At 42.9% G+C, this 26470-nt stretch overlaps 1 protein-coding gene across 1 annotated transcript in view; it reads right to left on the bottom strand.

The window, feature by feature from the left end:
* Positions 1-1066: 1066 nt before the first annotated feature.
* Positions 1067-26470, bottom strand: part of LOC310799001 (serine/threonine-protein kinase 4-like) — a 50735-nt gene continuing 25331 nt past the window's right edge. The window contains exons 10-11 of the mRNA XM_083661570.1: positions 17115-17269; positions 1067-2089 (exon numbers count right to left, since the gene is read on the bottom strand). Of these exons, the coding sequence (XP_083517696.1) occupies positions 1931-2089; positions 17115-17269 (314 nt within the window). The 3' untranslated portion in view covers positions 1067-1930. The remainder of the gene's footprint in view (positions 2090-17114; positions 17270-26470) is intronic.

Raw genomic sequence — 26470 nt, 5'->3', positions numbered from 1 at the left:
GGTTCCTACACATTTAGCATTTCCAAATTCTATACTTTTTTCAGACCTTAATTGAAAGCGCTTGAAGATTTTTGTAGAGCTATTTGCTTTACAATCGATTAATCGTTTAGACTATAAAAAAGAATACTAAACTTCTCTCATTCCAGCTTCTTAAATGTGAATATTTTCTGGTGTCTTTAGTCTTCTATGACAGTAAACTGATCATCTCTGGGTTGTGACCGGCTGGTCAGGACAAAAGAAGACATTGTGACATTTTACAGACCAAAGGACTACCGTAATCGATTAGTCGATGAAATTATTGACAGATTAATCGATAATGAAAATAATCATTGAGAACCATAATAATGTACAAAATGATTTGCTGATTTACAACATAACATGCAGTCATGTGTACTGGAACTAACCCATAGTTTCCCATGCTTTTACAAAAAAAAAATGTGTACCGGTAATTTACAAACTTTTTACTAGGGATGGGCATTTCTAGCAAAAACACTATTCGAAATTCGCTGGCCAAATTCGAATTTAATTCGAAATTCGAAAATAAAAAAAAAATGTAAAAAAAAAAAAAAAAAATTTTTTTTTTTTTTTTTGTGAGTGAAATGTTGCATTGTCTCCCCTGATTCTACGTCTACGGCTTTATTAATTAATATAAAAAGCTTCTGCTGTGGATTTTTAGCTCAAACAAGCATTGCACCACTGAAGTAAAGAACATGTTACATGACATTGACATTTTCGAAAATAAAAAACAGTTTTGACAATCATGAGTGGTTCATTAAATATTTAGTAGGCTCAGGTCTGAGTGCCAAAGGGGTGCCAAAGTCACCCCCTCTCCCTCTTCATGGGATTTCATCCGCCATTCATTTTTCCATAAACCTTGCTTAAAATCCTTATAAAAATTGTTTTACTTGCTCAAACCAAGCGATTTGACTATACTTAGAATCAGGGGAGACAATGCAACATTTCACTCAAATTTTTTTTTTTTTTTTTTTGAATTTCGAATTTCAATAATAAAAGTCGACCTTGATAATAACAACGATTATTCGAAAATTCGAAATTCGATGCCCATCCCTACTTTTTACGTCTGCAAAATCAAATATCAAATATATTTTCTATACTCCCCTCCTGTGTAGGAACCCTGTGAACGCAAAGACCAACAGCAACGTTGATCAAAGTAAAGACCAAGAGACAGTTATGGACTGATGAATGGGGACCAAAGTTGAACAAAGAGAAGGTAAAAGCACATGAATGTACCACATGAATGAGTCGATAAAAACATGCAGGTGAACTGAGAAGCTGTTCCACAATCATCACTGTAGCTTTAAGACAACTGTGAACAAGCTTGGCAGGAGGCAGGTTCTCTTCAAAAGAAGAAACTAAAGTTAAAGAATTGCATGTCCAGAACAGTTGTTAGGGGCTATTAAAAATATGTTTTTGTAATTTCCTAAATTGCTGAAATTTGAAAAACAAAAACAAAAACAAGGAAAAAAATATATATCTGGATGGGGCTGAATAGAGGGAATGTGGGGATCTTCTGGTGGAACTGCAGTAGATCACACCAATGTTTCTCCAACACAGAACAACTCTTTGGAAGTTCTTCCGACATCAAATTTCAAAGTTTGACGACTTCAGTAGTTTATCCAACATCTCCAGTGACAACCATCAGAAGTCCCAGTGCAGTTTTGTTACTAGCTAGTCAAAAGTCTCACTTTCATTTTTCGGAGGCGTAACAGTGAAGGACCCAGAGGTTTTACTGACATTTTGCAAACTACGTCCAACTGTCCATCCTCTCATGACCAGCTGTTCAGGAGAAACCTCAAAATAGTCTTATTGCCATTTTGCCATTCCAACACAATATATGAGCTACCTTTTCGTGACATGTCACAAAAGCGCTGCAGAGAACATAAATGCGTGTGAGCTCAGAGGGACCTTCTCAGAAGTTCTGCTGCCGTCGTTTCTTGGCGTCGATGGCGTCCAGGATGGGCTGCCTCTTGGCCTGGTAGCGCTGACGGATCTCCTCAATCTCCTGCTCCATCTGAGGGTCCAGAGAGGCCAGCCGCAGGCGCAGCTCCTCCACCGACCAGCTACGCATCTACAAACGCACACAAAGAGTCCCTCAAACCACTGTCCACACACACACATAAACTATACATCTACTTACATTAGTCCCATGTTATTTGACATACTGGCACCTTCATGGGTAAGTGAATAAACACACGTACAAAAACAATGCCATTGCAACACACAAGCAATACACATTTGTTTTACTATTATTGATATCTTTGGTTGACATTTTGTTTTAATCACAGCAACATATAGAGGCATCATGCTTATCAGCTGATATTGTTGAATACTTATGGATTGGACACATGTGTTCACTAGGGCTGTCACTTTTTTCCAAAATAAAGTTCGAACGAACTTTAATTGCCCGCAAAATGTATTCGAAGTTTTTTGGTTAACACGTTCAGTGCCAGCGACGCCATATGGCGTCATTAGAAATTTACCGTACAGTGCCAGCGACGCCAAATGGCGTCATAACTCCAAATTGTTTTTTTGACGGGGGGGTGTCGATCTAAGCTTCTTATGTCGCCTCTAACAATATTGTAGCTATTGGAGGTCGATAACCTATTTTACAAACCCATTAGGTGGCGACAGCACTCTCCTGATCAGAGAAAAAGGAGCCAAACACACAGAAATAGTCACTGGGCAAAATGAGGAAATCGCATCGCATCCGTCCGTATGCATCGACGTGCCTCCATAAACGAGCACAACGCCAGCTGTGCCCCCAGCAGCAGCATCCGCTGTCACAACTGAGCACTTCCATGTACGCTGCAACAGCACATTCACATAATCAGCATTATTATTCCGAACTGGAAGCATGCCAGCCCGTGACAAACACACGCGGAACCAAAAAGCTGAATGTCGCGCACCATTCACTGTGTGTGCGCAGCAAACTCAGCAGAGACTGAGAGCCACCAGACACATAAGACACACCCAGGAGGCGTGTGCAGTTGAGGGGGGGGGGGGGGGGGGAGCACGGGGAGCACGGAGAGCAGCAGAGCAGCATACACTTCACCCAGACAGACCCAGACATCAGAAAATTCGCTTCAGAGTCAGAGATGTGCTTGAAATGTTTAATTTCACAAAAGGCTCATTATCTCAGCTCGTAGAAAAAAAGGTATGTTTTTCGTTCAATCAGGCTATCTTCTCCGGCTCATAACTAAAGAACGGAAAATGGGATCAATAAACTTTTTTTTGCAGGTGATAGAAGAGAGTCTCATCGTTATTTGTGCGTGTTCAGTGTTTACATAGTAATTATTAAAAAAATTATATGACTGTTTTAAAATGCATTGCGGCCTATGTGGCACAGCAAGCAACCTTTTGCCCAAGGGCCGTGGCACTGAAAGTGTTTGGTTAATAAAAACATTTTTTTTTTTTTTTTTTGCAGGCCAGGCCACCGGGCATCAGCCCGACGTGTTAGCTTGGACGCTCACAGTCACAACACTGCCTCACAAACTTGGCTGCATCCAACTCGAGACAACTTTTCAGACCCTGGAGACAATCTTTCTCAGAAGAGACTAACGCGACAAATCTGGAGACTTTTCTGACATGGGATTAACATTACCAGCAAGCAGCAGTTGGTTAATTTTGGTTAATAAAAAATAAATAATAATATTAATAATAATAATAAAAAATAAAAAAATAAATCGAACAGGTCAATTATACATTCGAACATGCCCTCCTCCCCCACATTCGAAGTTAAATTCGAATTTCGAATAAAAAGTGACAGCCCTAGTGTTCACACAACACAAATTCACTGCAGAACACAATGGGCCAAAACATTCAAAACAGTGCTGCTGCATCATCATCATCATCATCATCATCATCACCACCACCACAGAATATCTGGGTGGTGTCATGACTCATGAGAGAAGAGTTTTTATTGTTATGCTTCACATGAGTACAATTGTGTGTCGACGAATGTCTTCTTAAACCTATATTTATGCAGAGAAAAAGTATGCATTCTTCATTCTTCAGCCAACACCTGCACACAGGGAGCTGCCCAGTCCAGTCCAGTGTTCTAGTGAACACCTCCACACAGGGAGCTGCCCAGTCCAGTCCAGTGTTCTACTGAACACCTCCACACAGGGAGCTGCCCAGTCCAGTCCAGTGTTCTACTGAACACCTCCACACAGGGAGCTGCCCAGTCCAGTCCAGTGTTCTACTGAACACCTCCACACAGGGAGCTGCCCAGTCCAGTCCAGTGTTCTACTGAACACCTCCACACAGGGAGCTGCCCAGTCCAGTCCAGTGTTCTACTGAACACCTCCACACAGGGAGCTGACCTCCTCTGTTTCACTTGTACTCGTCTCTTTAGGCACAAGAGATTGAGTCAGTGCCAAGAAGCCAGGCAGGTTTCAGATATCACTTTCCCCCCACAGACTGCTCAATCAATGGACGCCAATAATATTTCACTATCAGATTCTTGGGTAAGAAAAGGTCAAGTGAGTGAGTGAGTGAGTATACATTCACTGGATTTGTCAGCCAATCAAGAGGCAATTGCACACAATCTTTGACCGCAAACTGAAAGTAAAGTAACCACACACACACACACACACACACACACACACACACACACACAAAATCTCTCTCTCACACACACACACACACACACACACAAAATCACACTCAGGTGTTGAAGTAAGTGGTGCAGGTTTGCGCACAATCTGACCCTATACTTGTGTATATGTGTGTGTGTGTGAGTGTGTGTGTGTGTGAGAGAGAGAGAGAGAGAGAGAGAGAGAGAGTGAGTGAGTGAGTGAGTGAGTGAGTGAGTGAGTGTGTGTGTGTGTGTGTGTGTGTGTGTGTGTGTGTGTGTGTGTGTGTGTGTGTGTGTGTGTGTGTGCGTGCGTGTGGGGGGCTACCTCTCAGTGCACTCACTGTTCAAATCTCGGTGAAAAGGGATGGACAAACATGTCACTTGTAGAAGCGGCTGGATCGCTTAAAGGGACAGCTCACCCTAAAATCCAAAATACTCAGGCAACTAACACAAAACGATATAGATGGATAAATAGCACTGCAGGTGAGAGGGAAAATATGTATTTTGGATTTTAGGGTGAGCTGTCCCTTTAAAAATGGTTCTGCACCCAAAACATATTGTCATCTTGTTTGGAGCTTAACCATCACTGTAGTGCTGTCCAAAATACTGTACATATGGAGCTGACTGACATTTCTAGGCTAGCTCAGAATCGTCTATTGTGCCTGCCGGGGGAGCAGATGCCCCAACTTCTGCCACTGGTTTCATGAACTTTACAAGTGACAAATGTTGCACAGTTCAAGTAATCAACAACATGTGGGACACCTCTTTGCATCAACTATCAAACCTTTGTACCAAATCAATGAAAACCCAGAATTGGTACAGTTGGTGTGACAGTTGCTGCAAAGAGGTGTCTTAAAGTGTGTGGAATACTTACAAACTCACTAGTCGGGTTTCCATCCACCTGTTTTTATGCGAAATTTCAATTTGCGCATAAAAAAACTGAGTGGAAACGCTGCCTAATTAGCAAAAACCTCCAAATATCGCAAAAAAGTTTTCACGCTTGAGGGAGCCGGAAAAGTCGGGTGTATCGATAAAAGGAAAATGTGAAACGTGCGGTGGAAACAGACGAAGCGATATTCTGTTGTCTCTCCTTTCAAAAACCACGCAGTTTGCCTTGATCACTGCAAAACATGACATGCCGTGTAGCCTACACACAATAGGGCTACACACGGTAAATCATAGTAAATACGCAGCACAAATACCCGCCGTGGTAAACAGAAGAAGACTGGGATACTAACTTTAAGGCGACTCTATCTGCTCCGTGGATTATAACGTTATGCTTGCTGAGTCGCACCTGAATCCAGAAATGGCGTTATGGTACCTTTGTCTAGATCATCAAGAAACTTTAAGTGAATAACGTTAGATGTGTTTAATAGAGCTGTATATCGGGTCGACCAGCTGATCAGCAGCTCAGACAGCCTCAAACACGAGGTGATTGACAGCTCTATAATTCGCAAAATAGCAGTGGATGGAAACGCGCATTATTTCGCATTTTCTTTTGCCGACTTTCTGAAAATTCGATTAAAAGTTGCGATACATTTGGATGGAAACCCAGCTACTGTCTGTATGAAAGCAGTACTGGAACACACTGTGTTATTAGAGCCTCAAGCATTCTTTGAACAATATTGCACTGCTCACATTTCAATAACAACTGGGGAAAGTGGAGGTGTTCTAAAACGTTGGACCGGTAGTGTATTTGCTCGCGCCAAAGTTGTTTCTGTGTTACAATTAAGGGTGGTAAATGTGTTTTCCACTCTTAACGAGGTTTGCAGGTTGCCACCCTAACGAGGACAAGAAACGACTGGAGATGAAACGACTTAGCTTGATCGCTAACTACTTGATTGTTAGATTGCTGCACACACCTAGAGGATTTGATGAGCCAGGAGCTACACTTGACACAGTCCATTAGTGGCCACTTAGGGAAAATCCTTACCAAAAGCTTAAAATACCCGACGCGTGACAGCGCTAACCGAGGTGTCAGGTAAGTGGATTCTATTTTAGTAAGCTAGCCTCGGCGGTATCTACTGGCATTTATTCAATCTGTCTCTCTGTGGGTTCGTGGTCTGAGATAGGGACGTGATGCCCGCTTTAGATTTCCCCCCCGGGGGATTCCCCCTCTCAGCTTTTACCAGCAGCCCAATACTCTCAAGCTATTTATTACTCACAATCAATGGAGCTAAAATAACACTGGCGTCCTCGTCGTCCACGAGACAGAACAGACAGCCGTCAATAGAGAATGGAAGGTCCTACAACTTGACCACAGCGGGCAGGGCCAGGGTCAGATTCAAACACCGATGACTAGGGATGGGACCGATCCGATCCAATACCGGTATCGGGTGCCGATACTGACATAATTCACGGATCGGAAAGAAACGTTTTTTTTTTTTTTTTTGCAATTCCAGCGCTGCCCGTAATTTGCCCATGTATAATAGTATCCTTCTTTGCCTTGTATATTTTCTTAATTTTGTCTGCTTTTTGCAAGGTATATTAAAAAAAAATCTTTAATTGGCCAAATCTTTGCCTATACTGTATATTCAAGAAAAATATCGGCATCGGAAATAATATCGGTACCGGCAGATATCCAAATTCAGGTATCGGAATCGGATCGGAAGTGAAAAAATGTGGATCGTGCATCCCTACTGACGACACTCTGCATGCATGGGGGGGGGAGGGCATTTTTGTGCAGCGACTTTCACTCTTTAACCAGCCAACTAGATTTGTAAAATGAATCGCAATCAATAATGTTAATCTGATCGTTTGATAAACAGATGGCACACATGATAGCCAGGTACCTGCCAAATACCTGGCAGGGTAAACAGACTAACTCGCCTCAGGCAAAGAGTAGAAGCATGTGGCTGCTGCAGGGGATTGAATTGATCAAATGCCTGCGGCACTAAGTGAGAAAAGTTAGTCTCCTCCTGAGAAGCATATTGATGAACTCTATTTCAATCATGAGAGACCGGTTGGTAGGTTTAACAAGATACTAGGGGTGGGAATCACCAGATGCCCACGATACGATACTAAAACGATACTTGAGTCACGATACGATAGTATTGCGATATATTGAATATTGCGATATATTAAATATTGCGATATTTCGATATATTGTCTAACTCCTTTTCCTTGACCTCACCGGAAGTTAAACATGCAGTGTTTATTTGTTTTGTTTTTGCCCCACATGTAGGCTACATTATTAAGCTTCTCTGGACTCAATACGCCACTGCAGTCTGCGGACTGCAACATCGGGCACTTCGGGCAGATGCCCGGTGGCCTGGCATGGCCTGCAAAAAATAATAATAATAATAATAATAATAAAAAAAAAAATATATATATATATATATATATATATATATATATAAATATCGATACTTGGCGTCCAAATATCGATACAATATCGTCAGGCAAAATATCGTGATACTATGGTGTATCGATTTTTTCCCCCACCCCTACAAGATACTTTATCAAATGGCGTGCATGGCAAGTACTTTGGCGTATGACTCCATTGTAAGATGGCGCTCCTCTTGAGGCGAGAGGGGGGCTTCTGGATGAGCTAGGATAGAGAATCCCCCCACTCTAATAGGCGCATCGTCTATATGCTTTGTCTTTGTGTCGACACAAAGAAAAGTGCAGAACTGGAGAATGTGAGGATTAAAAATAACTACATACCAAGCAGTCCAATTTCTCTCCCTGCAAGGGAAGGAAGTACTGTATATGAGGGATCAGCCGAGCAGCGTTTTGGTAAACAAACCGCTTTCCGGGGGGGAAACGGCAATGGGAGCCTATGGAGCCAGCCTTGAGTGCTCACTCTAGCCCCGGCTGTGCGGTTTACATTTTAAAAACGGCAACAGTTCACACAACTTGAACACGACATGCATTATATTATACATCAAACTCTTGAGCTACTTCTCTCTCTCACTCTCACTCAGAATGTCAAAATATAAGCAATATTATTATGTATAGTTTTTGAGATATAAACGTTTTGTTTGGCACAACTCATACTATTTAACTGCTGCGGGCTTCCGCATTTCTGGGGGATTTGTTGTTGTTGTGACGTCACGCTGATTCGTCCTATTACACTATTTGGAAGTAGGGGCATCCCTGGTGGCGACTCTGACGACTAGTCTCTCTATATATATATATATATATATATTTTAGACTAGTCGACTAGTCTATAAGTAAGAAAACAGCCAAAACTGAGTGCAATACTGCAATTTAATCTATAAGGTTAAAAAGTCTTCTGAAAAAATACTGTGTGTATTTAAGAGCCATTTGAAACGGTTAATTACATTTGTCAATATCCAAATCGTGGGTGACACTTGCACTGTTTATTATGAAAACATGACAACTCACCCCAGCGCTCAATATAGTCCATTTCACTTTCGGAAGCCTTTGCCTTCAACAAAGTTGAGTGGAAGCACCTTACGCCGTATGAGCTGCGTTATCTCATGTGGCTAACGCGTTAGCAGTGCGAGCTAGCATCAGGCCCGGCTGTCCTTGCCTCCACATGCCTGTGCTGAATGTGGGTTGAGTGGTTCATGTCATACAGTGGGCCAGTTTGATCTGACACAGCCTGAGTCTACATACAACCTTATTTTCATGTACTGGATCAAAATGCTGCCAAACGGCTCTGCTTTTACAAGATGTCCTCTCCCTTCCGCTCCTTTGACTACTAACGTTACAGCCAAGTGTCCACGCCCACGAACACATGCTGTTCTGTTTACATCCGGGCGTTAGAGGAGGGAGGGGGGGACACCGTAGTGGCTGTTACCGCCCGCATTGTCTATTATTATGATCGTTTAGTTTAACCGACGAGTATTTTGCTGCCGATTAACGACGGTAGTGGACGTTTAAGCGTTTAAGCGCCTGGCCGCGTGCAGTGCGTCCCTATTTGGACGAGGCAGCCTTTTAAAGATTTCTCAAGGAATCCTCCTTCCACACATGTCATTAATGTTTGATATAAAGTAGTGCTGCAGCAATGTCTTTCTATGTTCAGCTGAGAAGCGCTCGTCTACTGGGAGTTACGGCCAGACTGTTAAACCCATTGTCAGGAACCTCAACAGAACACAACAATGGTGCTGTATAAGATCACTATTATTACTTTTTTACCACTTAGCAATCGGGCAAGTGAGTTGCTGGATTCACTTGCCCAACATGACCTTTGACTTGCCCTGGGGCAAGCCTCGTTGTTGACCCCTGGGTTGACCGGCACAAACACCACAAGACAGGATTGGCGTTTAAGCCACTGTCAAGATCTGTTAGTTACAGACGACGGGTTCAACCTTCAGCTGTGATCTGAGAGGAGAGGAGGAGAGGAGAGGGAGAAATGTGAGGGGGAGGGTGGGAGAGAGGGATAGAACAGAAAATCACTTCTGGAAAGAACTGAGAAAGACATATAGGGAGAGGAGAGGAGGAACAGAAAGGCATATAGGGAGAGGAGAGGAGGAACAGAAAGGCATATAAGAGAAAGAGGAGAGGAGGAACAGAAAGGCATATAGGGAGAGGAGAGGAGGAACAGAAAGGCATATAAGAGAAAGAGGAGAGGAGGAACAGAAAGGCATATAGGGAGAGGAGAGGAGGAACAGAAAGGCATATAGGAGAAAGAGGAGAGGAGGAACAGAAAGGCATATAGGGAGAGGAGAGGAGAGGAGGAGAGGAGGAACAGAAAGGCATATAGGGAGAGGAGAGGAGAGGAGAGGAGGAACAGAAAGGCATATAGGAGAAAGAGGGGAAATGGGAGAGGAGAGAGCGCAGGGAGCGAGGGAGGGTCATTCTAAGTCTGTTTCTCATGCATAATGTAGGTTTGTGCTTCACCACCAGATGTCCTATGCTGCATTCTCACACCACCAAACTGCCTCAACTATAAACAACGTGTGTGTGTGTGTGTGTGTGTGTGTGTGTGTGTGTGTGTGTGTGTGTGAGAGAGAGGATGGGTGAGAGAGTGTGTGTGTAAGAAAGAGTGAGAGGATGGCTGAGAGAGTGTGTGTGTGTGTGTGTGTGTGTGTGTATGTATGTGTATGTGTATGTGTGTGTGTGTGTGTGTGTGTGTGTGTGTGTGTGTATGTGTGTGTGTATGTGTGTGTGTGTGTGTGTGTGTGTATGTGTGTGTATGTGTGTGTGTGTGTATGTGTGTGTGTGTGTATGTGTATGTGTGTGTGTGTGTATGTGTGTGTGGGTGAGAGAGAAAGAGAGGGAGAGAACAGTAAATATGAGACACACTTGGAACATTATGTCTCAAATGTGTTTCTATAGGTTATTCAGTTACAACAGTCTCAAAGAGCACGGTGCAGGTCAGAGGTCAGAGACCACCCAGCATTCACGTGTGGAAGGGGGGGGGGTTCAAACCTCAAAATGCTTGAAATACAAAGAGTTTTTCTGACGGTACGCGGACTGTCCTGGATAACTACACAAGATGATCTGTACTCACAGAAACACCAAAATAGAGAATCTAAAATTACACACAGTCAGCGTGAAGCCGTCAACAAACCGCTTCAAAGTATCATAAACCTTTTCATCCTCTCATTTAAAAGTCTAATGAGGCACACGTGCTCAAAGGAGGATTTGTCCATTTCATTTGATTCTACTTAAGTCTAACCGCCTGCCACCCTAAATGGCAATGCATCTGCATGTGCACCGCACGCACATATTTTCTCCCTCTGTGATGTGCTGTTTGTGCCGTCATGTGTGTCAGCAGTCCACCTGTTTTTATGCAAAATTTCAATTTGCAAATAAAAAAAACTGAGTGGAAACACTGAAAAAATTTGCAAAAGCCTCCAAATATCGCAGTTCCACATATTGCAAAAGTGTTCACGCTTGAGGGAGGTGGAAAAGTCGGGTGTATCGATAAAAGGAAAATGTGATATGTGCGGTGGAAACGGATGAAGCGATATTGTGTTTCTCTCCATTCAAAAACCACACCGTTTGCCTTATTTCGCATTTTCTTTTGGCGACTTTCTGGCAAACAGAAGAAGACTGGGATATTAACTTGAAGGCGACTCACTTCTAGAATTGAATGAAATTGGATTCACTTACTATCTGCTCCGTGGATTATAACGTTATGCTTGCCGAGTCGCACCTGGTGATCCAGAAATGGCGTTATGGTACCTTTGTCTACTTGTAGATCATCAAGAAACTTTAAATGAATAACATTAGATGTGTTTAATAGAGCTGTATATCGGGTCTAGCAGCTGAACAGCAACTCAGACAGCCTCAAACACGAGGTGATTGACAGGCTCTATAATTCGCACAATAGCAGCGGATTTTGCATTTTCTTTTGCCGACTTTCTGAAAATTCGATTAAAATCTGCGATACCTTTGGATGGAAACCCAGCTAGTGTGTATTGAGTTACTATGATACTTGTAAAAATGCCTCTGTATCAATGTCACGACGAGCAGCTCCTCTTCATCTGTTGTGTGTTTCAGAAGAAGGAAGATCAATGTTAGAGCAATGGAAATAGGGATGTTAATTTAGAGAAAGAAAAGAAAAGGCTGGGACTCATCCCTGAGCACGTAGACCAGTGACATCACTGGTCCACACTTTAACACTCAATAACTGTCAAATTAAATGACAGACTTCAAAACCGTTTACAGTTTCCTCCTGATATACTACTGATGTTCTAATGATACAAAGCTGGTTGAAAATGGGCAGAGTGTTCCTTTAAGCTTGTGGTACTTAATACATACACCCCCCCCCCCCCCCACACACACACACACACAGGTTAACAGTTTACCAGGGGTTCCCAAAGCTTTTCATCTTGCGACCCAAAAGAGACATTTAGTGTCTCCCTGGGACCCAAACTCACTAAAAACATACGGTAATGAGTTGCCATGACGACCAGTTGGCGACCCACCCCCCACGGGTGCGCGACCCAAGTGGGGTCCCGACCCATAGCTTGGGAAACAACTGAGTTCAGCGTTTAATTATTAACATCCCTAAATGGAAAACAAGGCTGTATAACTGTAGTATTTTCTTTGTTTTTGTCACTCCGTGGTAAAATTTCCAGCCATAACATAAAGCGGATCTAGAAACAAGAAAAACATTTAAAGGTCCCATTCCGTGCAAAAGCTGTTTTTACTTGTAAATGCATATATACTGCTGTCAGCCCTCCCTGTAATGAGTGGTCACACGCTTAGAACTGCCACAGTTGGATTTGTCCCTATCCAGCGTCCCTCTGCAGTCTCCTCCAAGCCACACCCCCAAACGCTTCGTTTGCCCAGAGGGGAATCTGGGGGAATTGGGACGTCACTAGCTTCCTCCTGCATACTGCGCGGGTCTCTCTCACACAAGCTACCTGCACCATTTAGTCTATAGCCACAAAATTAACACTTCTAGCTGGAGCGACGCCAACTGTACGTGATCCAGCAACTGCAGAGGTGCATTCGGTAAGTCTAGGCATTTTGAGATGTCCTCTTTAGCGTAGTACCGTTAAGTTAACGATAACTCGCAACCTAGCGTGCTGGTCCACAGACGCTAATCTGATTGGCCGCTGGGAGCCTGGGGCGGGCTCTCCCTCAGCGGCCAATGGGAACTGTTAGTTCTGAATATATTATAGAAACAGACCATTCTTGGGACGCAACGAGATGAGGAAGTGAGAACTCCGTCACAACAAACGGGGTTGCTATATTTTCGACAGATTAATCCAGAATCATGTTTTATGGACCAGAGACACACGTTTTTAAGAGGTTACAGCTGCACGAATTGGGACCTTTAATAATACAGCCACTGATACTATAATGGTTAAAGCCTTATAGAGTCATCTTTCAAGAACTCCCCGTGAATTAGAAGTGGTGCTATACTAGGGATTGCAACAACTAGTCCTTTCAACGAACCCTCTATGAATAATGTATAATGTACAGCTACTTTGAAAGAGTTTGTATCACCCGTGGCGAGTAAAGTAATGCATGAAAACTTAAAAGTCACAAGGAAACGGTATTTAGTTGGTGTCTTGCTTCTGTATTTCCAATTGACCTATCGCTAAGGCCCGCCCCCCCGTCCTCACTGGGACAAACACAGGACACACACCGTCACTGTCAAAGTTGTTATATCCCAAGAGGCTCTAAACAACTTTTTGAGGCCTGATATCGTCTAGAAGCCGTCATAAAGTACTTCACTATGCCATGGAGGGCGATGTGCAACATTTAGAGCTATCGAAAAAAAGAAATGCGATATACTTGCGTGGAAACGGCTTTAGCGAATCTTTAACCAAACATGCACTTTTAACGAAGACAGAAGATAACCAGTGGGGATAACAGGCGACTGACATCCAGAATTTTCATTTTATTCACTTGAGTAACCTCTCCGTGGATTATATATATGCCGAATTGAAGAGTGGCGCCTGGCAATCTATTGTATGTAGGCCTACCTCTGTATAATCAACAAACTCTAGTGTCGATGTTTTTCATAGCGAGACAACAGCACGCACGCGTGGGTCTAGCAGATCAGGAGAGGCAGCGCCTACAGCAGACCACTTTTTCCACCATGTTTTCTCTTTAGACTACCTCACATTTATTTGGGGAAGGAGATTAATTCCCTGGCTTTAGGGTTTGACTGGTGTCTGGCGATGTTTTAATCACATCAATCAATGTGTCTCCTCTTCAACCAACTCCGGCATTACGTGCATAACGTAATGGCTGGAAACTCGCATAATTCAGCATTTTCTTTTGCCGACTTTCTGAATACCATGATGATTATCATGATGCCTTTGGATCACAGAAGGCAAATCAGGGAGAAGACTCATCTCGCTGTCACCACGATTGCAGATTTAACGTCCAAACAGCAGCATCATTGTGGATGTGAGTGGATCTACGTTGACTAGTTTCTTAGTATCCATTGCCTGGCCTCCCAGGATAGCTCGTAATGTTGCATTTACCCCCATGCGCATCGTTTGACCATTTTTTTCTACTTATATCTGTATGAAACACCATAAAACCAGAGGAGAATCCCGATTTCTTCTGCTTCTCTTATGCTTCTCTATGGAGCTCTCGGCTCCGGCTGTCCGAGTGTATTGCGGAGCTACACGCGCTGTGGTTGGCTCGTCTGCGTTCGGGGCGTGGCTTAGTGATAGGTCAATTGAAAGAGGGTGTTGGGGCGGTACATGATGTGGCGTGGGACCGTTTAAGAGTGGTCAAAAGTAAAAAAAAAAAAAAAAGAAAGAATAAAGCGCTGTACTTAATTAATATCGATTGGTCACAGAATTGAGTTTCTTTAAAATGAGTCAATTCCAGCCAGGCACCGGGACACAAACACGGTGTCTTAGGAGATGAAAACAGCTTACGTCCTGTTGCAGTGTTTGCTAGTAGAATTACCGACAGGACATAAGATAAGTTCAATGAAAACCCTCTATTCAGAGATTGTGGGTAATATATACGTAAATATTCTCGACAAACCATGTCCTAATCTCACTGAGAAGAACCCCCCCCCACCATCACTAGATACAGTGCTATGCTTGCTACTGACCCAAATCTGTCTGTTATCGGTCTTGTTAGGTTGAAGCCTGAACGTCCGGGGCTCTAATCAATGTTTTGCTTACTTGCACCTGCTTTACTTCCTCGCTTTTAGACACAAAATGGCTGATTTGGGTGCATGTGAAATAGGCGTATTGAAGATGCTGCTGCTGTGTGTGTGTTTGTGTGTGTTTGTGTGTGTGTGTGTGTGTGTGTGTGTGTGTTTGTGTAACACCTATAGATGTAGCTGAATGAGAGAGTATATGAGAAGAAGCAGGGTCACACGGCGGTTAACTGTCACTCACGAGAACAGCCCACACTGGGACACGTCATCCTCAAAAGGTGCACATACTAACACACACACACACACACACACACACGTACACACGTACACACACACACACACACATACACACACACACACACACCCACACACACACGCACACACTCTCTCTCTCTCTCTCTCTGATGCACTCACATCATCAAGGCAGTTACAGAGCTGCAGACGCACAGAATATTCACAAGCTATGCAGCATAACACCACTGCGCAGTCACACACACACAGCAGCTATTCACAGCATAATACAACTGCTGCTCGCCTCCATCCCCATCAAGAATTGCTTGAAAAAATGTAATGTAATCTAATTTTAAAATCATTATGTTGCAAGAAAAGGTTGCCCAGTTGTTTTAGATAGAATATTTTTTAATTATTCCAACACTGTAAACATTTTCCGTTTTAAAATATTCCAGTTCCCACTATCTCACCACTATAATCACCGGCGGCGGTCCCGCGTGGCGCTCGTGGTGAGATGCTCTGATGGTTGAGGAAGCCGCCTCGTAACTGAGAGGTCACACAGTCAATCCCAGCAGCAGCCAGTAGCCACGTGTCCAGACACACAGAGAGCTTTCCTCCTCAGTCACGTTAAGCTGCTCATACAAGCATCAGCTACAGGGATTCCACCAGACTTTCTTTCTGGACGGCAAATGCGGCCGGCAACATCCCATATAGAATATTGACCGGCCAGTCAAAATGTATTCAAAAAAAGCTAGTGTCCGCTTGGAAATTAGGCATAGAGATGATCCAGTAAGAACGCTGTATTTCAATCAATTACCAGTGTGTTTCCCATCGCGGTTCACTTCACAGTTGGGTTTTGGTTTGGCCATGGTTAGGCGTAGCGGTGCCTGGCGGAGATCTGCACTCTACTGAGTCTGAGTGCACTTTTCTAGTTCTTCATGTGTTCTTAACTGGTACGAACACCAGAGGAGATAAATGCTGGCAAAGAACACAGACAGGTCCAACACGCTTAGCCAAAAACAAAGAAAAACAAAACAAAAAGAGTCCTGAAACCATGGCCTAAATGGGCAGTATCAGAAAAAAAGACAACATTTGAAGATGTCTTCAGTAGGGATGTTCATTTTGAAAATTTTCCAAAATCGATAATCGGTGAGAATTAACGATCAATTATCGATTATCGATTTTATTAATACTTAGAAAATTTTCAATATTTTCAATATTTTTTTTTTTTTTTTTTTTTTTTTTTAACAAAATGAATGCCTATGGCAGAAAATACGAAAGACAACGTGTTCTCCTCAATGAACTCTTTATTTCAATGTGTCTCCTCTCCAACACTGCTGTCCCCGGCGCATGCCGGTGTGAATTTCTCATGTTTAAAACAGTTTTGTTGGCACAAAGGCCCGTGCCCAGCCAGAAAACTAGAGACTATATGAAGCTCCACCTCACGTTAGTCGGCTGTGCAATGGAGTGGGGCGAGGAGGAACGAATTCCACCCAAACCTAGTCCAATTTTTTTTTTTTTTTTTTTTTTTTTTTTTTTTTTTAATAATTAAAAAATCGATCCAAATGCCACAGGATCGATTCCAATCCTTAACGATCGATTATCGATTTTCGATAATTGATGAACATCCCTAGTCTTCAGGCTTTCTAAGGACCTGCTGATACCACATGTGTGCTGATACCACACACACGTATGTGTGTGTGTGTGTGTGTGTGTGTGTGTGTGTGTGTGTGTGTATGTGTGCACACATGCACATACACACGCACACTGCTTCTAACTCACCGTTTCGAGGTCTCCTTCAGCAGGCAGTTTGCGGTGGTCTGCGTTGTTCTCTCCTCCTCTTCCTCCTCCATCGTTGTGACTGTTGGCCTCCTTCTCCTTCTGCTCAAAGTACTCCAGGAAGGACGGCTTGGACGGCTGCATCGTCTCATCTCGCCCTGGAAAAACACCATCAGAGTCACATTCACAATCCATTCAGTCACAGAGTGCAGCAAAGCTGTATATCGGGTCTAGCAGCTGATCAGCAGCTCAGACAGCCTCAAACACCAGGTGATTGACAGCTCTATAATTCGCAAAATAGCAGTGGATGGAAACGCGCATTGTTTTGCATTTTATTTTGCCGACTTTCTGAAAATTCGATTAAAAGTTGCGATACATTTGGATGGAAACCCAGCGATTGTGCTCTGTAGCCCACTGAGGCACCAGGACAACGTTTACAACCAGTTTAGTAGTCAACAACACAGCATGGCTTGGCTGGTGGCTTCATCTTTAAGGCTCCCTGGAATAAGGGCTTATGAACAATGGTAGCACATTTTCAAAACTAACAGTTATTTACGATGGGCTTTCAAATGATTTTCATAATGAACAAAATTAATAATGGTGCTTAATTTTATTTAACTCACAGAGGTGGTAAACTTCAGGAACTACAGCCACACCGACTCGTCTCTCCCTAAGCACTAACATCACTCATAACCACAGTTTACTTAATTTTCATAATTAACCTAATTTATACTGGCTGCAGATCACCTCTTTCATAATTAATCAATAGTATGTATAATGCTGATTCGCCACATTGGCGTAATTAACAGCCACATTTTACACTTCATTTAGGTCCAATCCACTGAGGCACTAAGTCTTGGCTGCTTGCATTCTCTCATCTTGCCCAGATGACGATGATGATGATGATGATGATAATAATAATAGTAATAATAATAAGAATACTAATACTACTACTAATAATAATTTAATTAATTCACACAAGTATTAGTATTGTGGAACAATGCATCAGATATTTGTCTCTGCCTAAAGGAAAATGCCAACATAATTTAAAATGGTGGTTTATGTAAATTCATATTAAATTAAATTACAATGATGGCTTTTAGTCACTTAAGCTGAGGTTACACTACAAGATATTTCCCCCGATTTTACACAGGATTTCCATTTGGCCAGAATCTGTCTTTGTCTACACTAGCCTGCAGTGGTTGTGCCAGTCGGCACCAAAATATGTTTATGATGATGGAGTACAGATTATAATCATCAAGTGTATACTGCCTCCCGACACCAGTTGACATCGATTATATTAAACATGTTTGAATTTTCAAGCCGACTCTGGACACAAGAGTGTCGCGTGGTGTGAACTCATCAACAACTCATATGGATCCCGTCAATATCCAATGAAAAACTATGAGGCAATGAGGCAAAAGCAGTCAAATAGCTACTACCGTAATTTCCGCACTATAAGCCGCACCGGAGTATAAGCCGCAGCAGCAAAATTGCCTGTTTGTTACATATATAAGCCGCACCGGACTATAAGCCGCAGGTGTTTTAATGTTTTTTTTTTTTTTTTTTTTGTGTTTTAATGTTTAATTACCATATGTAAGGGTTCGTGCACAGAGGGGATTGTCGGGAAAGAGATGGCTGTTTGAGGAAGCTCCCATTTATTAACATTTCAACAAAACAACATAACACAACACCACCTGTGTTTTTTTTACAGTGCACAGTGTCCGCGGTGTGGTGAAAAGAGGGCAAGAGAGGAAATTAAAACAGAAGTGGATTTATAGTTAGAAAGAGTGCTAAAGAAGAGAGAATTCCGTTTTTTATTTTTTTATTTGCTGAAAAAATCCATAGATAAGCCGCACCGTTATATAAGCCGCAGGGGCCAAAAAACGGGGAAAAAGCCGCGGCTTATAGTCCGAAATTTACGGTAGTTATTCTTCATACTTAATGCTGTCCTCTAAAAGTCGAATAGTCGAATCATCAGTTGAGAGACCCGTGAGTCGACAGATTCCTCAAGTCGAGCAGTCGTTTTTTTTTTCATTTAAATTCCAATCTTAATTTCATTTGTTAATTTATTCTTGTTTAGATTTATTCAGGCCATTTATTCAGCTTTTGAGAAATAGGCTAAAGAACTGTATAGCCTAGCCCTAGGCATTAGAGATGTCATTTCAAAGCAGCAGCAATGTCTTATTTAACACTTTCATTTGTTTATTCATGTAGGCTACATGTTTTAATGTTGAAAAGCTGAAATAAAAAAAATGGCTATATAAGAGCTTAATTTAAAAAGGAAATGGATGTCTCCTGCCTGTCTCATTATTCAGACAAATCCATTATTCAATAGCCCGACATTGGAAATTCAACACTTGCATGATCATATACAGTCTCTTATTGATTTTTAAATGCTCAAAATATGTCCCCATCACTCTGTTGCATTGACTGTTAATATGGTCAAAATAATTACTGAAGATATTCTATACTTTTTTTCATTTGGTATTTTTATAGAATAGTCAAATATTCGTATTGGACAGTTGAATTCAATTCGACTGGCAGAATCCTGAGTCGAAGACAGGCCTACTTCATACAATACATATTTCTGATACCAAGGCAAACGTGAATAATACAGGGGAGAGTGGAAGACTAAAATGTGTCAGTCGTCATAAAAAATCTTCAGGAAGCAGTCGGGTAGTGGATACCACCGTAAAACTTCAAATAAACAGAGTCCCAAATAGACGCCGGTCCCATATAGGCGGGTATTTTTTTTTTAAATCACGGTATGTTTTTGTGTTGCGCTCAGACTGAATTCACAGTTACTTACGGTAATGATGTGAGCAGTGTGTGTGACCGACATGTTTCAAGTAGCGCTATGCATACTGCATGCTACAGAGTATGGACTGCACAACATAAACATTCAAAACTCAGCCGCGGGTCAACATGGGGAAAATGCAAGTCCCCCGGTGGAGAGGTTATAACGTTAGTTGGGCGTCGTAAAAGTGCATTTCTGTCAGTGGAACAGCGATGATAAAGGCAGTATGGATTATACCGGACATGTATTGGAAATATTTGGTAAGTCTGCTTGTTGCACAACACTGGATTGTCTGATAGAAGTGCTGACCGCTGGTTACTGAGCTGACGTTAGCTTCTGCTAAATGCTAACGTTAGTCACTTGCTAGCTAATCAAACTGCTGTTTTCCAATGAAACACAAACAACTGAATGTGAGCGGTAGGCTCATGTTTTTTTTGGTTTTGGGAAATACGGCTGTTTGGCAGAGGGAGAAAAGGAGAGTGACGAGGAGGAAGAGTTCAACAATGAACTGGTAGCGTAGTTGAGGACGACGACGATGATGATGATGAGTAGGAGAAAGACATCAAAATGTTGTTGCCATATTTGTTTTGTTTGCTCCAATCCGTACTCTACAATACTAGCCATGTTCAAAACTGCCTGTACCAATACCTTTCTTTTGTGTACTCCAAGTACTATCATACTGCTTTAAATAAACAATGTGATACTTTCCAATCTTTGCTGAGCAACAATTATGTGCAAAAATAATTAAACACCAGTCCCAAATAGACGCCGGGTGGGTCTGGAAATAAGTTTTGGTAAATAAACGCCTGGGCTACTATTTGAAGCTTTATGGTACTCCCCTTTTCATAATCTGTGAAGATTTTCAAAGTTGTTTAGTGTATCATAGGCTTTAGTTCTGTCTCTCACTCTCTCTCCAAGAAAAGCAAACAAAACCAAACACGAGCTGTGAGGCTCTTGGCGTTGTTAAACTGATTGACCTGAGATTTTAACGGGGTCTTCGGTGTGGCGAACTTAGCGTACGCTTTACCACCCCGAGCTAAACTGAAAGCATTTCAAACAGCGGACCACACTTTTTTTAATGAGCTATATATTAGAAAATGGAAATGTACACAGCCTGCTGCTTTGTGGAAAGACTGCTCGCGTCTGCATTTCTGTTGATATTTATTTTCACAATGATAATAATAACACATAGAAACAGAGTACAGTGATCAAATGTGATGATTAAGAAAACACAGAAGGAAGAGATACAATTAACCATCTGTGCAGCGGCCATAAAAAAACAAACATAACGGGGCTTATGAATAAAACATTGCACCCGAAAACAGTCCCCACTGCACCAGACGAGAGAGAGAGAGACAGACAGGCAGGCAGACAGGCAGGCAGGCAGGCAGGCAGGCAGACAGACAGACAGACAGACAGACAGGCAGGCAGGCAGGCAGGCAGGCAGGCAGGCAGGCAGACAGACAGACAGACAGACAGACAGGCAGGCAGGCAGGCAGGCAGACAGACAGACAGACAGACACACACACACAGTGTTGGTGTGTGGAGTTTCTGGGTTGACACTAGGCAGTTTGGCTCATTTGACATTCGAAATTGTACCTGGGGGAGTGAATACGCAGAGTCAAGCAAGAGCAGGCAGAGTAAAGCAGGCAGGGTAAAGCAGGCAGAGTAAAGCAGGCAGAGTAAAGCAGGCAGGGTAAAGCAGGCAGGGTAAAGCAGGCAGAGTAAAGCAGGCAGAGTAAAGCAGGCAGAGTAAAGCAGGCAGGGTAAAGCAGGCAGAGTAAAGCAGGCAGGGTAAAGCAGGCAGAGTAAAGCAGGCAGGGTAAAGCAGACAGGGTAAAGCAGGCAGAGTAAAGCAGGCAGGGTAAAGCAGGCAGAGTAAAGCAGGCAGAGTAAAGCAGGCAGAGTAAAGCAGGCAGAGTAAAGCAGGCAGAGTAAAGCAGACAGGGTAAAGCAGGCAGGGTAAAGCAGGCAGGGTAAAGCAGGCAGGGTAAAGCAGGCAGAGTAAAGCAGGCAGAGTAAAGCAGACAGGGTAAAGCAGGCAGGGTAAAGCAGGCAGGGTAAAGCAGGCAGGGTAAAGCAGACAGGGTAAAGCAGGCAGGGTAAAGCAGGCAGTGCATCAGTATAGTGCAGCTCAGCGTTTGATGCAGGGCTTTAATAAGCTGCTGGGTTCTTCTACAGTGAACTGCCTCCTACTCCTCTCACTGTGTGTACATATAAGGCGGGGCGGCTGTGGCTCAGGAGGTAGAGCGCCAGGTCGTCCACCAATCAGAAGGTCGGTGGTTCGATCCCCGGCTCCCCCAGTCCGCATGTCAAAGTGTCCTTGGGCAAGACACTGAACCCCAAATTGCTCCCGATGGCTGTGGCAGCTGGCCGCCTTCGGTGTGTCAATGGGTGAATGTAGGCACATTGTAAAGCGCTTTGGATAAAAGCAGTCTATTTAGCATTTACCATAAGGCCATGCTGCAAATGGTGTGAGGAATTTCTCCTTCTAATAACAACATCCTTACATTTTTGTAATATTACATTTACAGTGTTTCCCCCTAGGATGGAGTTGTAGCAGCGGGGGTGAAGTTTCTTTTTTTCGGTCACATAACGTTTAGTTACAAACACGTCCCGTTCTTTTTAATAGTCTGCATCCATGCGATCACTAATAGCAGCACCAAAGTCACGTCCTCTTCTGCATTCAGCATACAAACCATACAAACTTTTTCCATCCACATTTCGTAAAATGCTTGTAAAAATTGTTTTACTTGGTCAAACCAAGCGATTCAACTATGTTTAGTATCAGGAGAGACATAACATTTCACTCTGACTGAAACAAAATAAAAGAAATTACTTTTTTTTACCAGTTTAATTTTGTTATGAATAAAACAATCGTGAAAAAAAAATCTAATATTAAAATAATAAAGCACTGAAAATCGAATTGGATTATAGAGGAAGATTGACAGCCCTAGTGCAGTGGCACAAACTGGTAATAATACATAGTATCATGTATGGTAACGCAAAGCCTTCACCTCCAAAATGTGAACAACTCTTTTCAGGTGTGAGCCACTGTTAAAGGTTAAAGCAGCAGATTCACTGCTGAATACAGTCAAAAGGACTCATCTGTACATTTGACTAGCAGTGCTGCAGAAGCAACACGCACAACGATGACTTTACAACAATCTAATAAATACTTGTAATAGTTAGCCAGCCAAAAAACACCACTGCCTACATTATACACTGCAGGGTTTGGCAACAAGGATGGCCTGATGGCCCAGGGCCAGTAAGACACTCACTTGGGCTAGTTGATTAGACCAGTGTCTGGAAAAATAAAAGTTTTTGTTCTTACAGTTTCTCAACCGCCGCTGATAAGCCTGTTATTTCTGCCTCTCTGCTCTGCCACTATCTCTCCTCTCTGTGGTGCCTCCTCTGACCCCTCAGTTAGTATGTGTGGAACAGACATGGTGAGGTACTCAGTTTGAACACCACCTCACAGTTAGTATTAGGGATGGGCATTTCTAGCAAAAACACTATTCGAAATTCGCTGGCCAAATTCGAATTTAATTCGAAATTCGAAAATAAAAATAAAAATGTAAAAAAAATTAAAAATGTTTTTTTTTTTTTTTTTGTGTGAGTGAAATGTTGCATTGTCTCCCCTGATTCTAAGTCTACGGCTTTATTAATTAATATAAAAAGCTTCTGCTGTGGATTTTTAGCTCAAACAAGCATTGCACCACTGAAGTAAAGAACATGTTACATGACATTGACATTTTCGAAAATAAAAAACAGTTTTGACAATCATGAGTGGTTCATTAAATATTTAGTAGGCTCAGGTCTGAGTGCCAAAGGGGTGCCAAAGTCACCCCCTCTCCCTCTTCATGGGATTTTATCCGCCATTCATTTTTCCATAAACCTTGCTTAAAATGCTTATAAAAATTGTTTTACTTGCTCAAACCAAGCGATTTGACTATACTTAGAATCAGGGGAGACAATGCAACATTTCACTCACAATTTTTTTTTTTTTTTTTTTTTTTTTTTTGAATTTCGAATTTCAATAATAAAAGTCGACCTTGATAATAACAACGATTATTCGAAAATTCGAAATTCGATGCCCATCCCTAGTTAGTATGTGTGGAACAGACATGGTGAGGTACTCAGTTTGAACACCACCTCACAGTTAGTATGTGTGGAACAGACATGGTGAGGTACTCAGTTTGAACACCACCTCACAGTTAGTATGTGTGGAACAGACATGGTGAGGCACTCAGTTTGAACGCCACCTCACAGTTAGTATGTGTGGAACAGACATGGTGAGGTACTCAGTTTGAACACCACCTCACAGTTAGTATGTGTGGAACAGACATGGTGAGGTACTCAGTTTGAATGCCACCTCACAGTTAGTATGTGTGGAACAGACATGGTGAGGTACTCAGTTTGAACGCCACCTCACAGTTAGTATGTGTGGAACAGACATGGTGAGGTACTCAGTTTGAACGCCACCTCGCAGTTAGTATGTGTGGAACAGACATGGTGAGGTACTCAGTTTGAACGCCACCTCACAGTTAGTATGTGTGGAACAGACATGGTGAGGTACTCAGTTTGAACGCCACCTCACAGTTAGTATGTGTGGAACAGACATGGTGAGGTACTCAGTTTGAACACCACCTCACAGTTAGTATGTGTGGAACAGACATGGTGAGGTACTCAGTTTGAACGCCACCTCACAGTTAGTATGTGTGGAACAGACATGGTGAGGTACTCAGTTTGAACGCCACCTCACAGTTAGTATGTGTGGAACAGACATGGTGAGGTACTCAGTTTGAACACCACCTCACAGTTAGTATGTGTGGAACAGACATGGTGAGGCACTCAGTTTGAACGCCACCTCACAGTTAGTATGTGTGGAACAGACATGGTGGAGGTACTCAGTTTGAACACCACCTCACAGTTAGTATGTGTGGAACAGACATGGTGAGGTACTCAGTTTGAACGCCACCTCACAGTTAGTATGTGTGGAACAGACATGGTGGAGGTACTCAGTTTGAACACCACCTCACAGTTAGTATGTGTGGAACAGACATGGTGAGGTACTCAGTTTGAACACCACCTCACAGTTAGTATGTGTGGAACAGACATGGTGAGGTACTCAGTTTGAACGCCACCTCACAGTTAGTATGTGTGGAACAGACATGGTGAGGTACTCAGTTTGAACACCACCTCACAGTTAGTATGTGTGGAACAGACATGGTGAGGTACTCAGTTTGAACACCACCTCACAGTTAGTATGTGTGGAACAGACATGGTGAGGTACTCAGTTTGAACGCCACCTCACAGTTAGTATGTGTGGAACAGACATGGTGAGGTACTCAGTTTGAACGCCACCTCACAGTTAGTATGTGTGGAACAGACATGGTGAGGTACTCAGTTTGAACACCACCTCACAGTTAGTATGTGTGGAACAGACATGGTGAGGTACTCAGTTTGAACACCACCTCACAGTTAGTATGTGTGGAACAGACATGGTGAGGTACTCAGTTTGAACACCACCTCACAGTTAGTATGTGTGGAACAGACATGGTGAGGTACTCAGTTTGAACACCACCTCACAGTTAGTATGTGTGGAACAGACATGGTGAGGTACTCAGTTTGAACGCCACCTCACAGTTAGTATGTGTGGAACAGACATGGTGAGGTACTCAGTTTGAACGCCACCTCACAGTTAGTATGTGTGGAACAGACATGGTGAGGTACTCAGTTTGAACGCCACCTCACAGTTAGTATGTGTGGAACAGACATGGTGAGGTACTCAGTTTGAACGCCACCTCACAGTTAGTATGTGTGGAACAGACATGGTGAGGTACTCAGTTTGAACGCCACCTCACAGTTAGTATGTGTGGAACAGACATGGTGAGGTACTCAGTTTGAACGCCACCTCACAGTTAGTATGTGTGGAACAGACATGGTGAGGTACTCAGTTTGAACGCCACCTCACAGTTAGTATGTGTGGAACAGACATGGTGAGGTACTCAGTTTGAACACCACCTCACAGTTAGTATGTGTGGAACAGACATGGTGAGGTACTCAGTTTGAACGCCACCTCACAGTTAGTATGTGTGGAACAGACATGGTGAGGTACTCAGTTTGAACACCACCTCACAGTTAGTATGTGTGGAACAGACATGGTGAGGTACTCAGTTTGAACGCCACCTCACAGTTAGTATGTGTGGAACAGACATGGTGAGGTACTCAGTTTGAACGCCACCTCACAGTTAGTATGTGTGGAACAGACATGGTGAGGTACTCAGTTTGAACACCACCTCACAGTTAGTATGTGTGGAACAGACATGGTGAGGTACTCAGTTTGAACACCACCTCACAGTTAGTATTAGGGGTGGGGGGGGGGGAATCGATACATATCGCGATATTTTGCCTGAGGATATTGTATCGATATTTGGACGCCAAGTATCGATATAAAAAAATATATTTAAAAAAATTGCAGGCCATGCCATGCCAGGCCACCGGGCATCTGCCTGAAGCGCCCGATGGTGCAGTCCGCGCCTGCACTGGCGTATTG

The sequence above is a fragment of the Poromitra crassiceps genome (genome assembly GCF_964638095.1).
Source record: "Poromitra crassiceps genome assembly, chromosome: 27".
NCBI lineage: Eukaryota > Metazoa > Chordata > Actinopteri > Beryciformes > Melamphaidae > Poromitra > Poromitra crassiceps.
The sequence above is the reverse complement of the archived record's forward strand: the minus strand, read 5'-3'. Positions and strand labels throughout refer to the sequence as shown.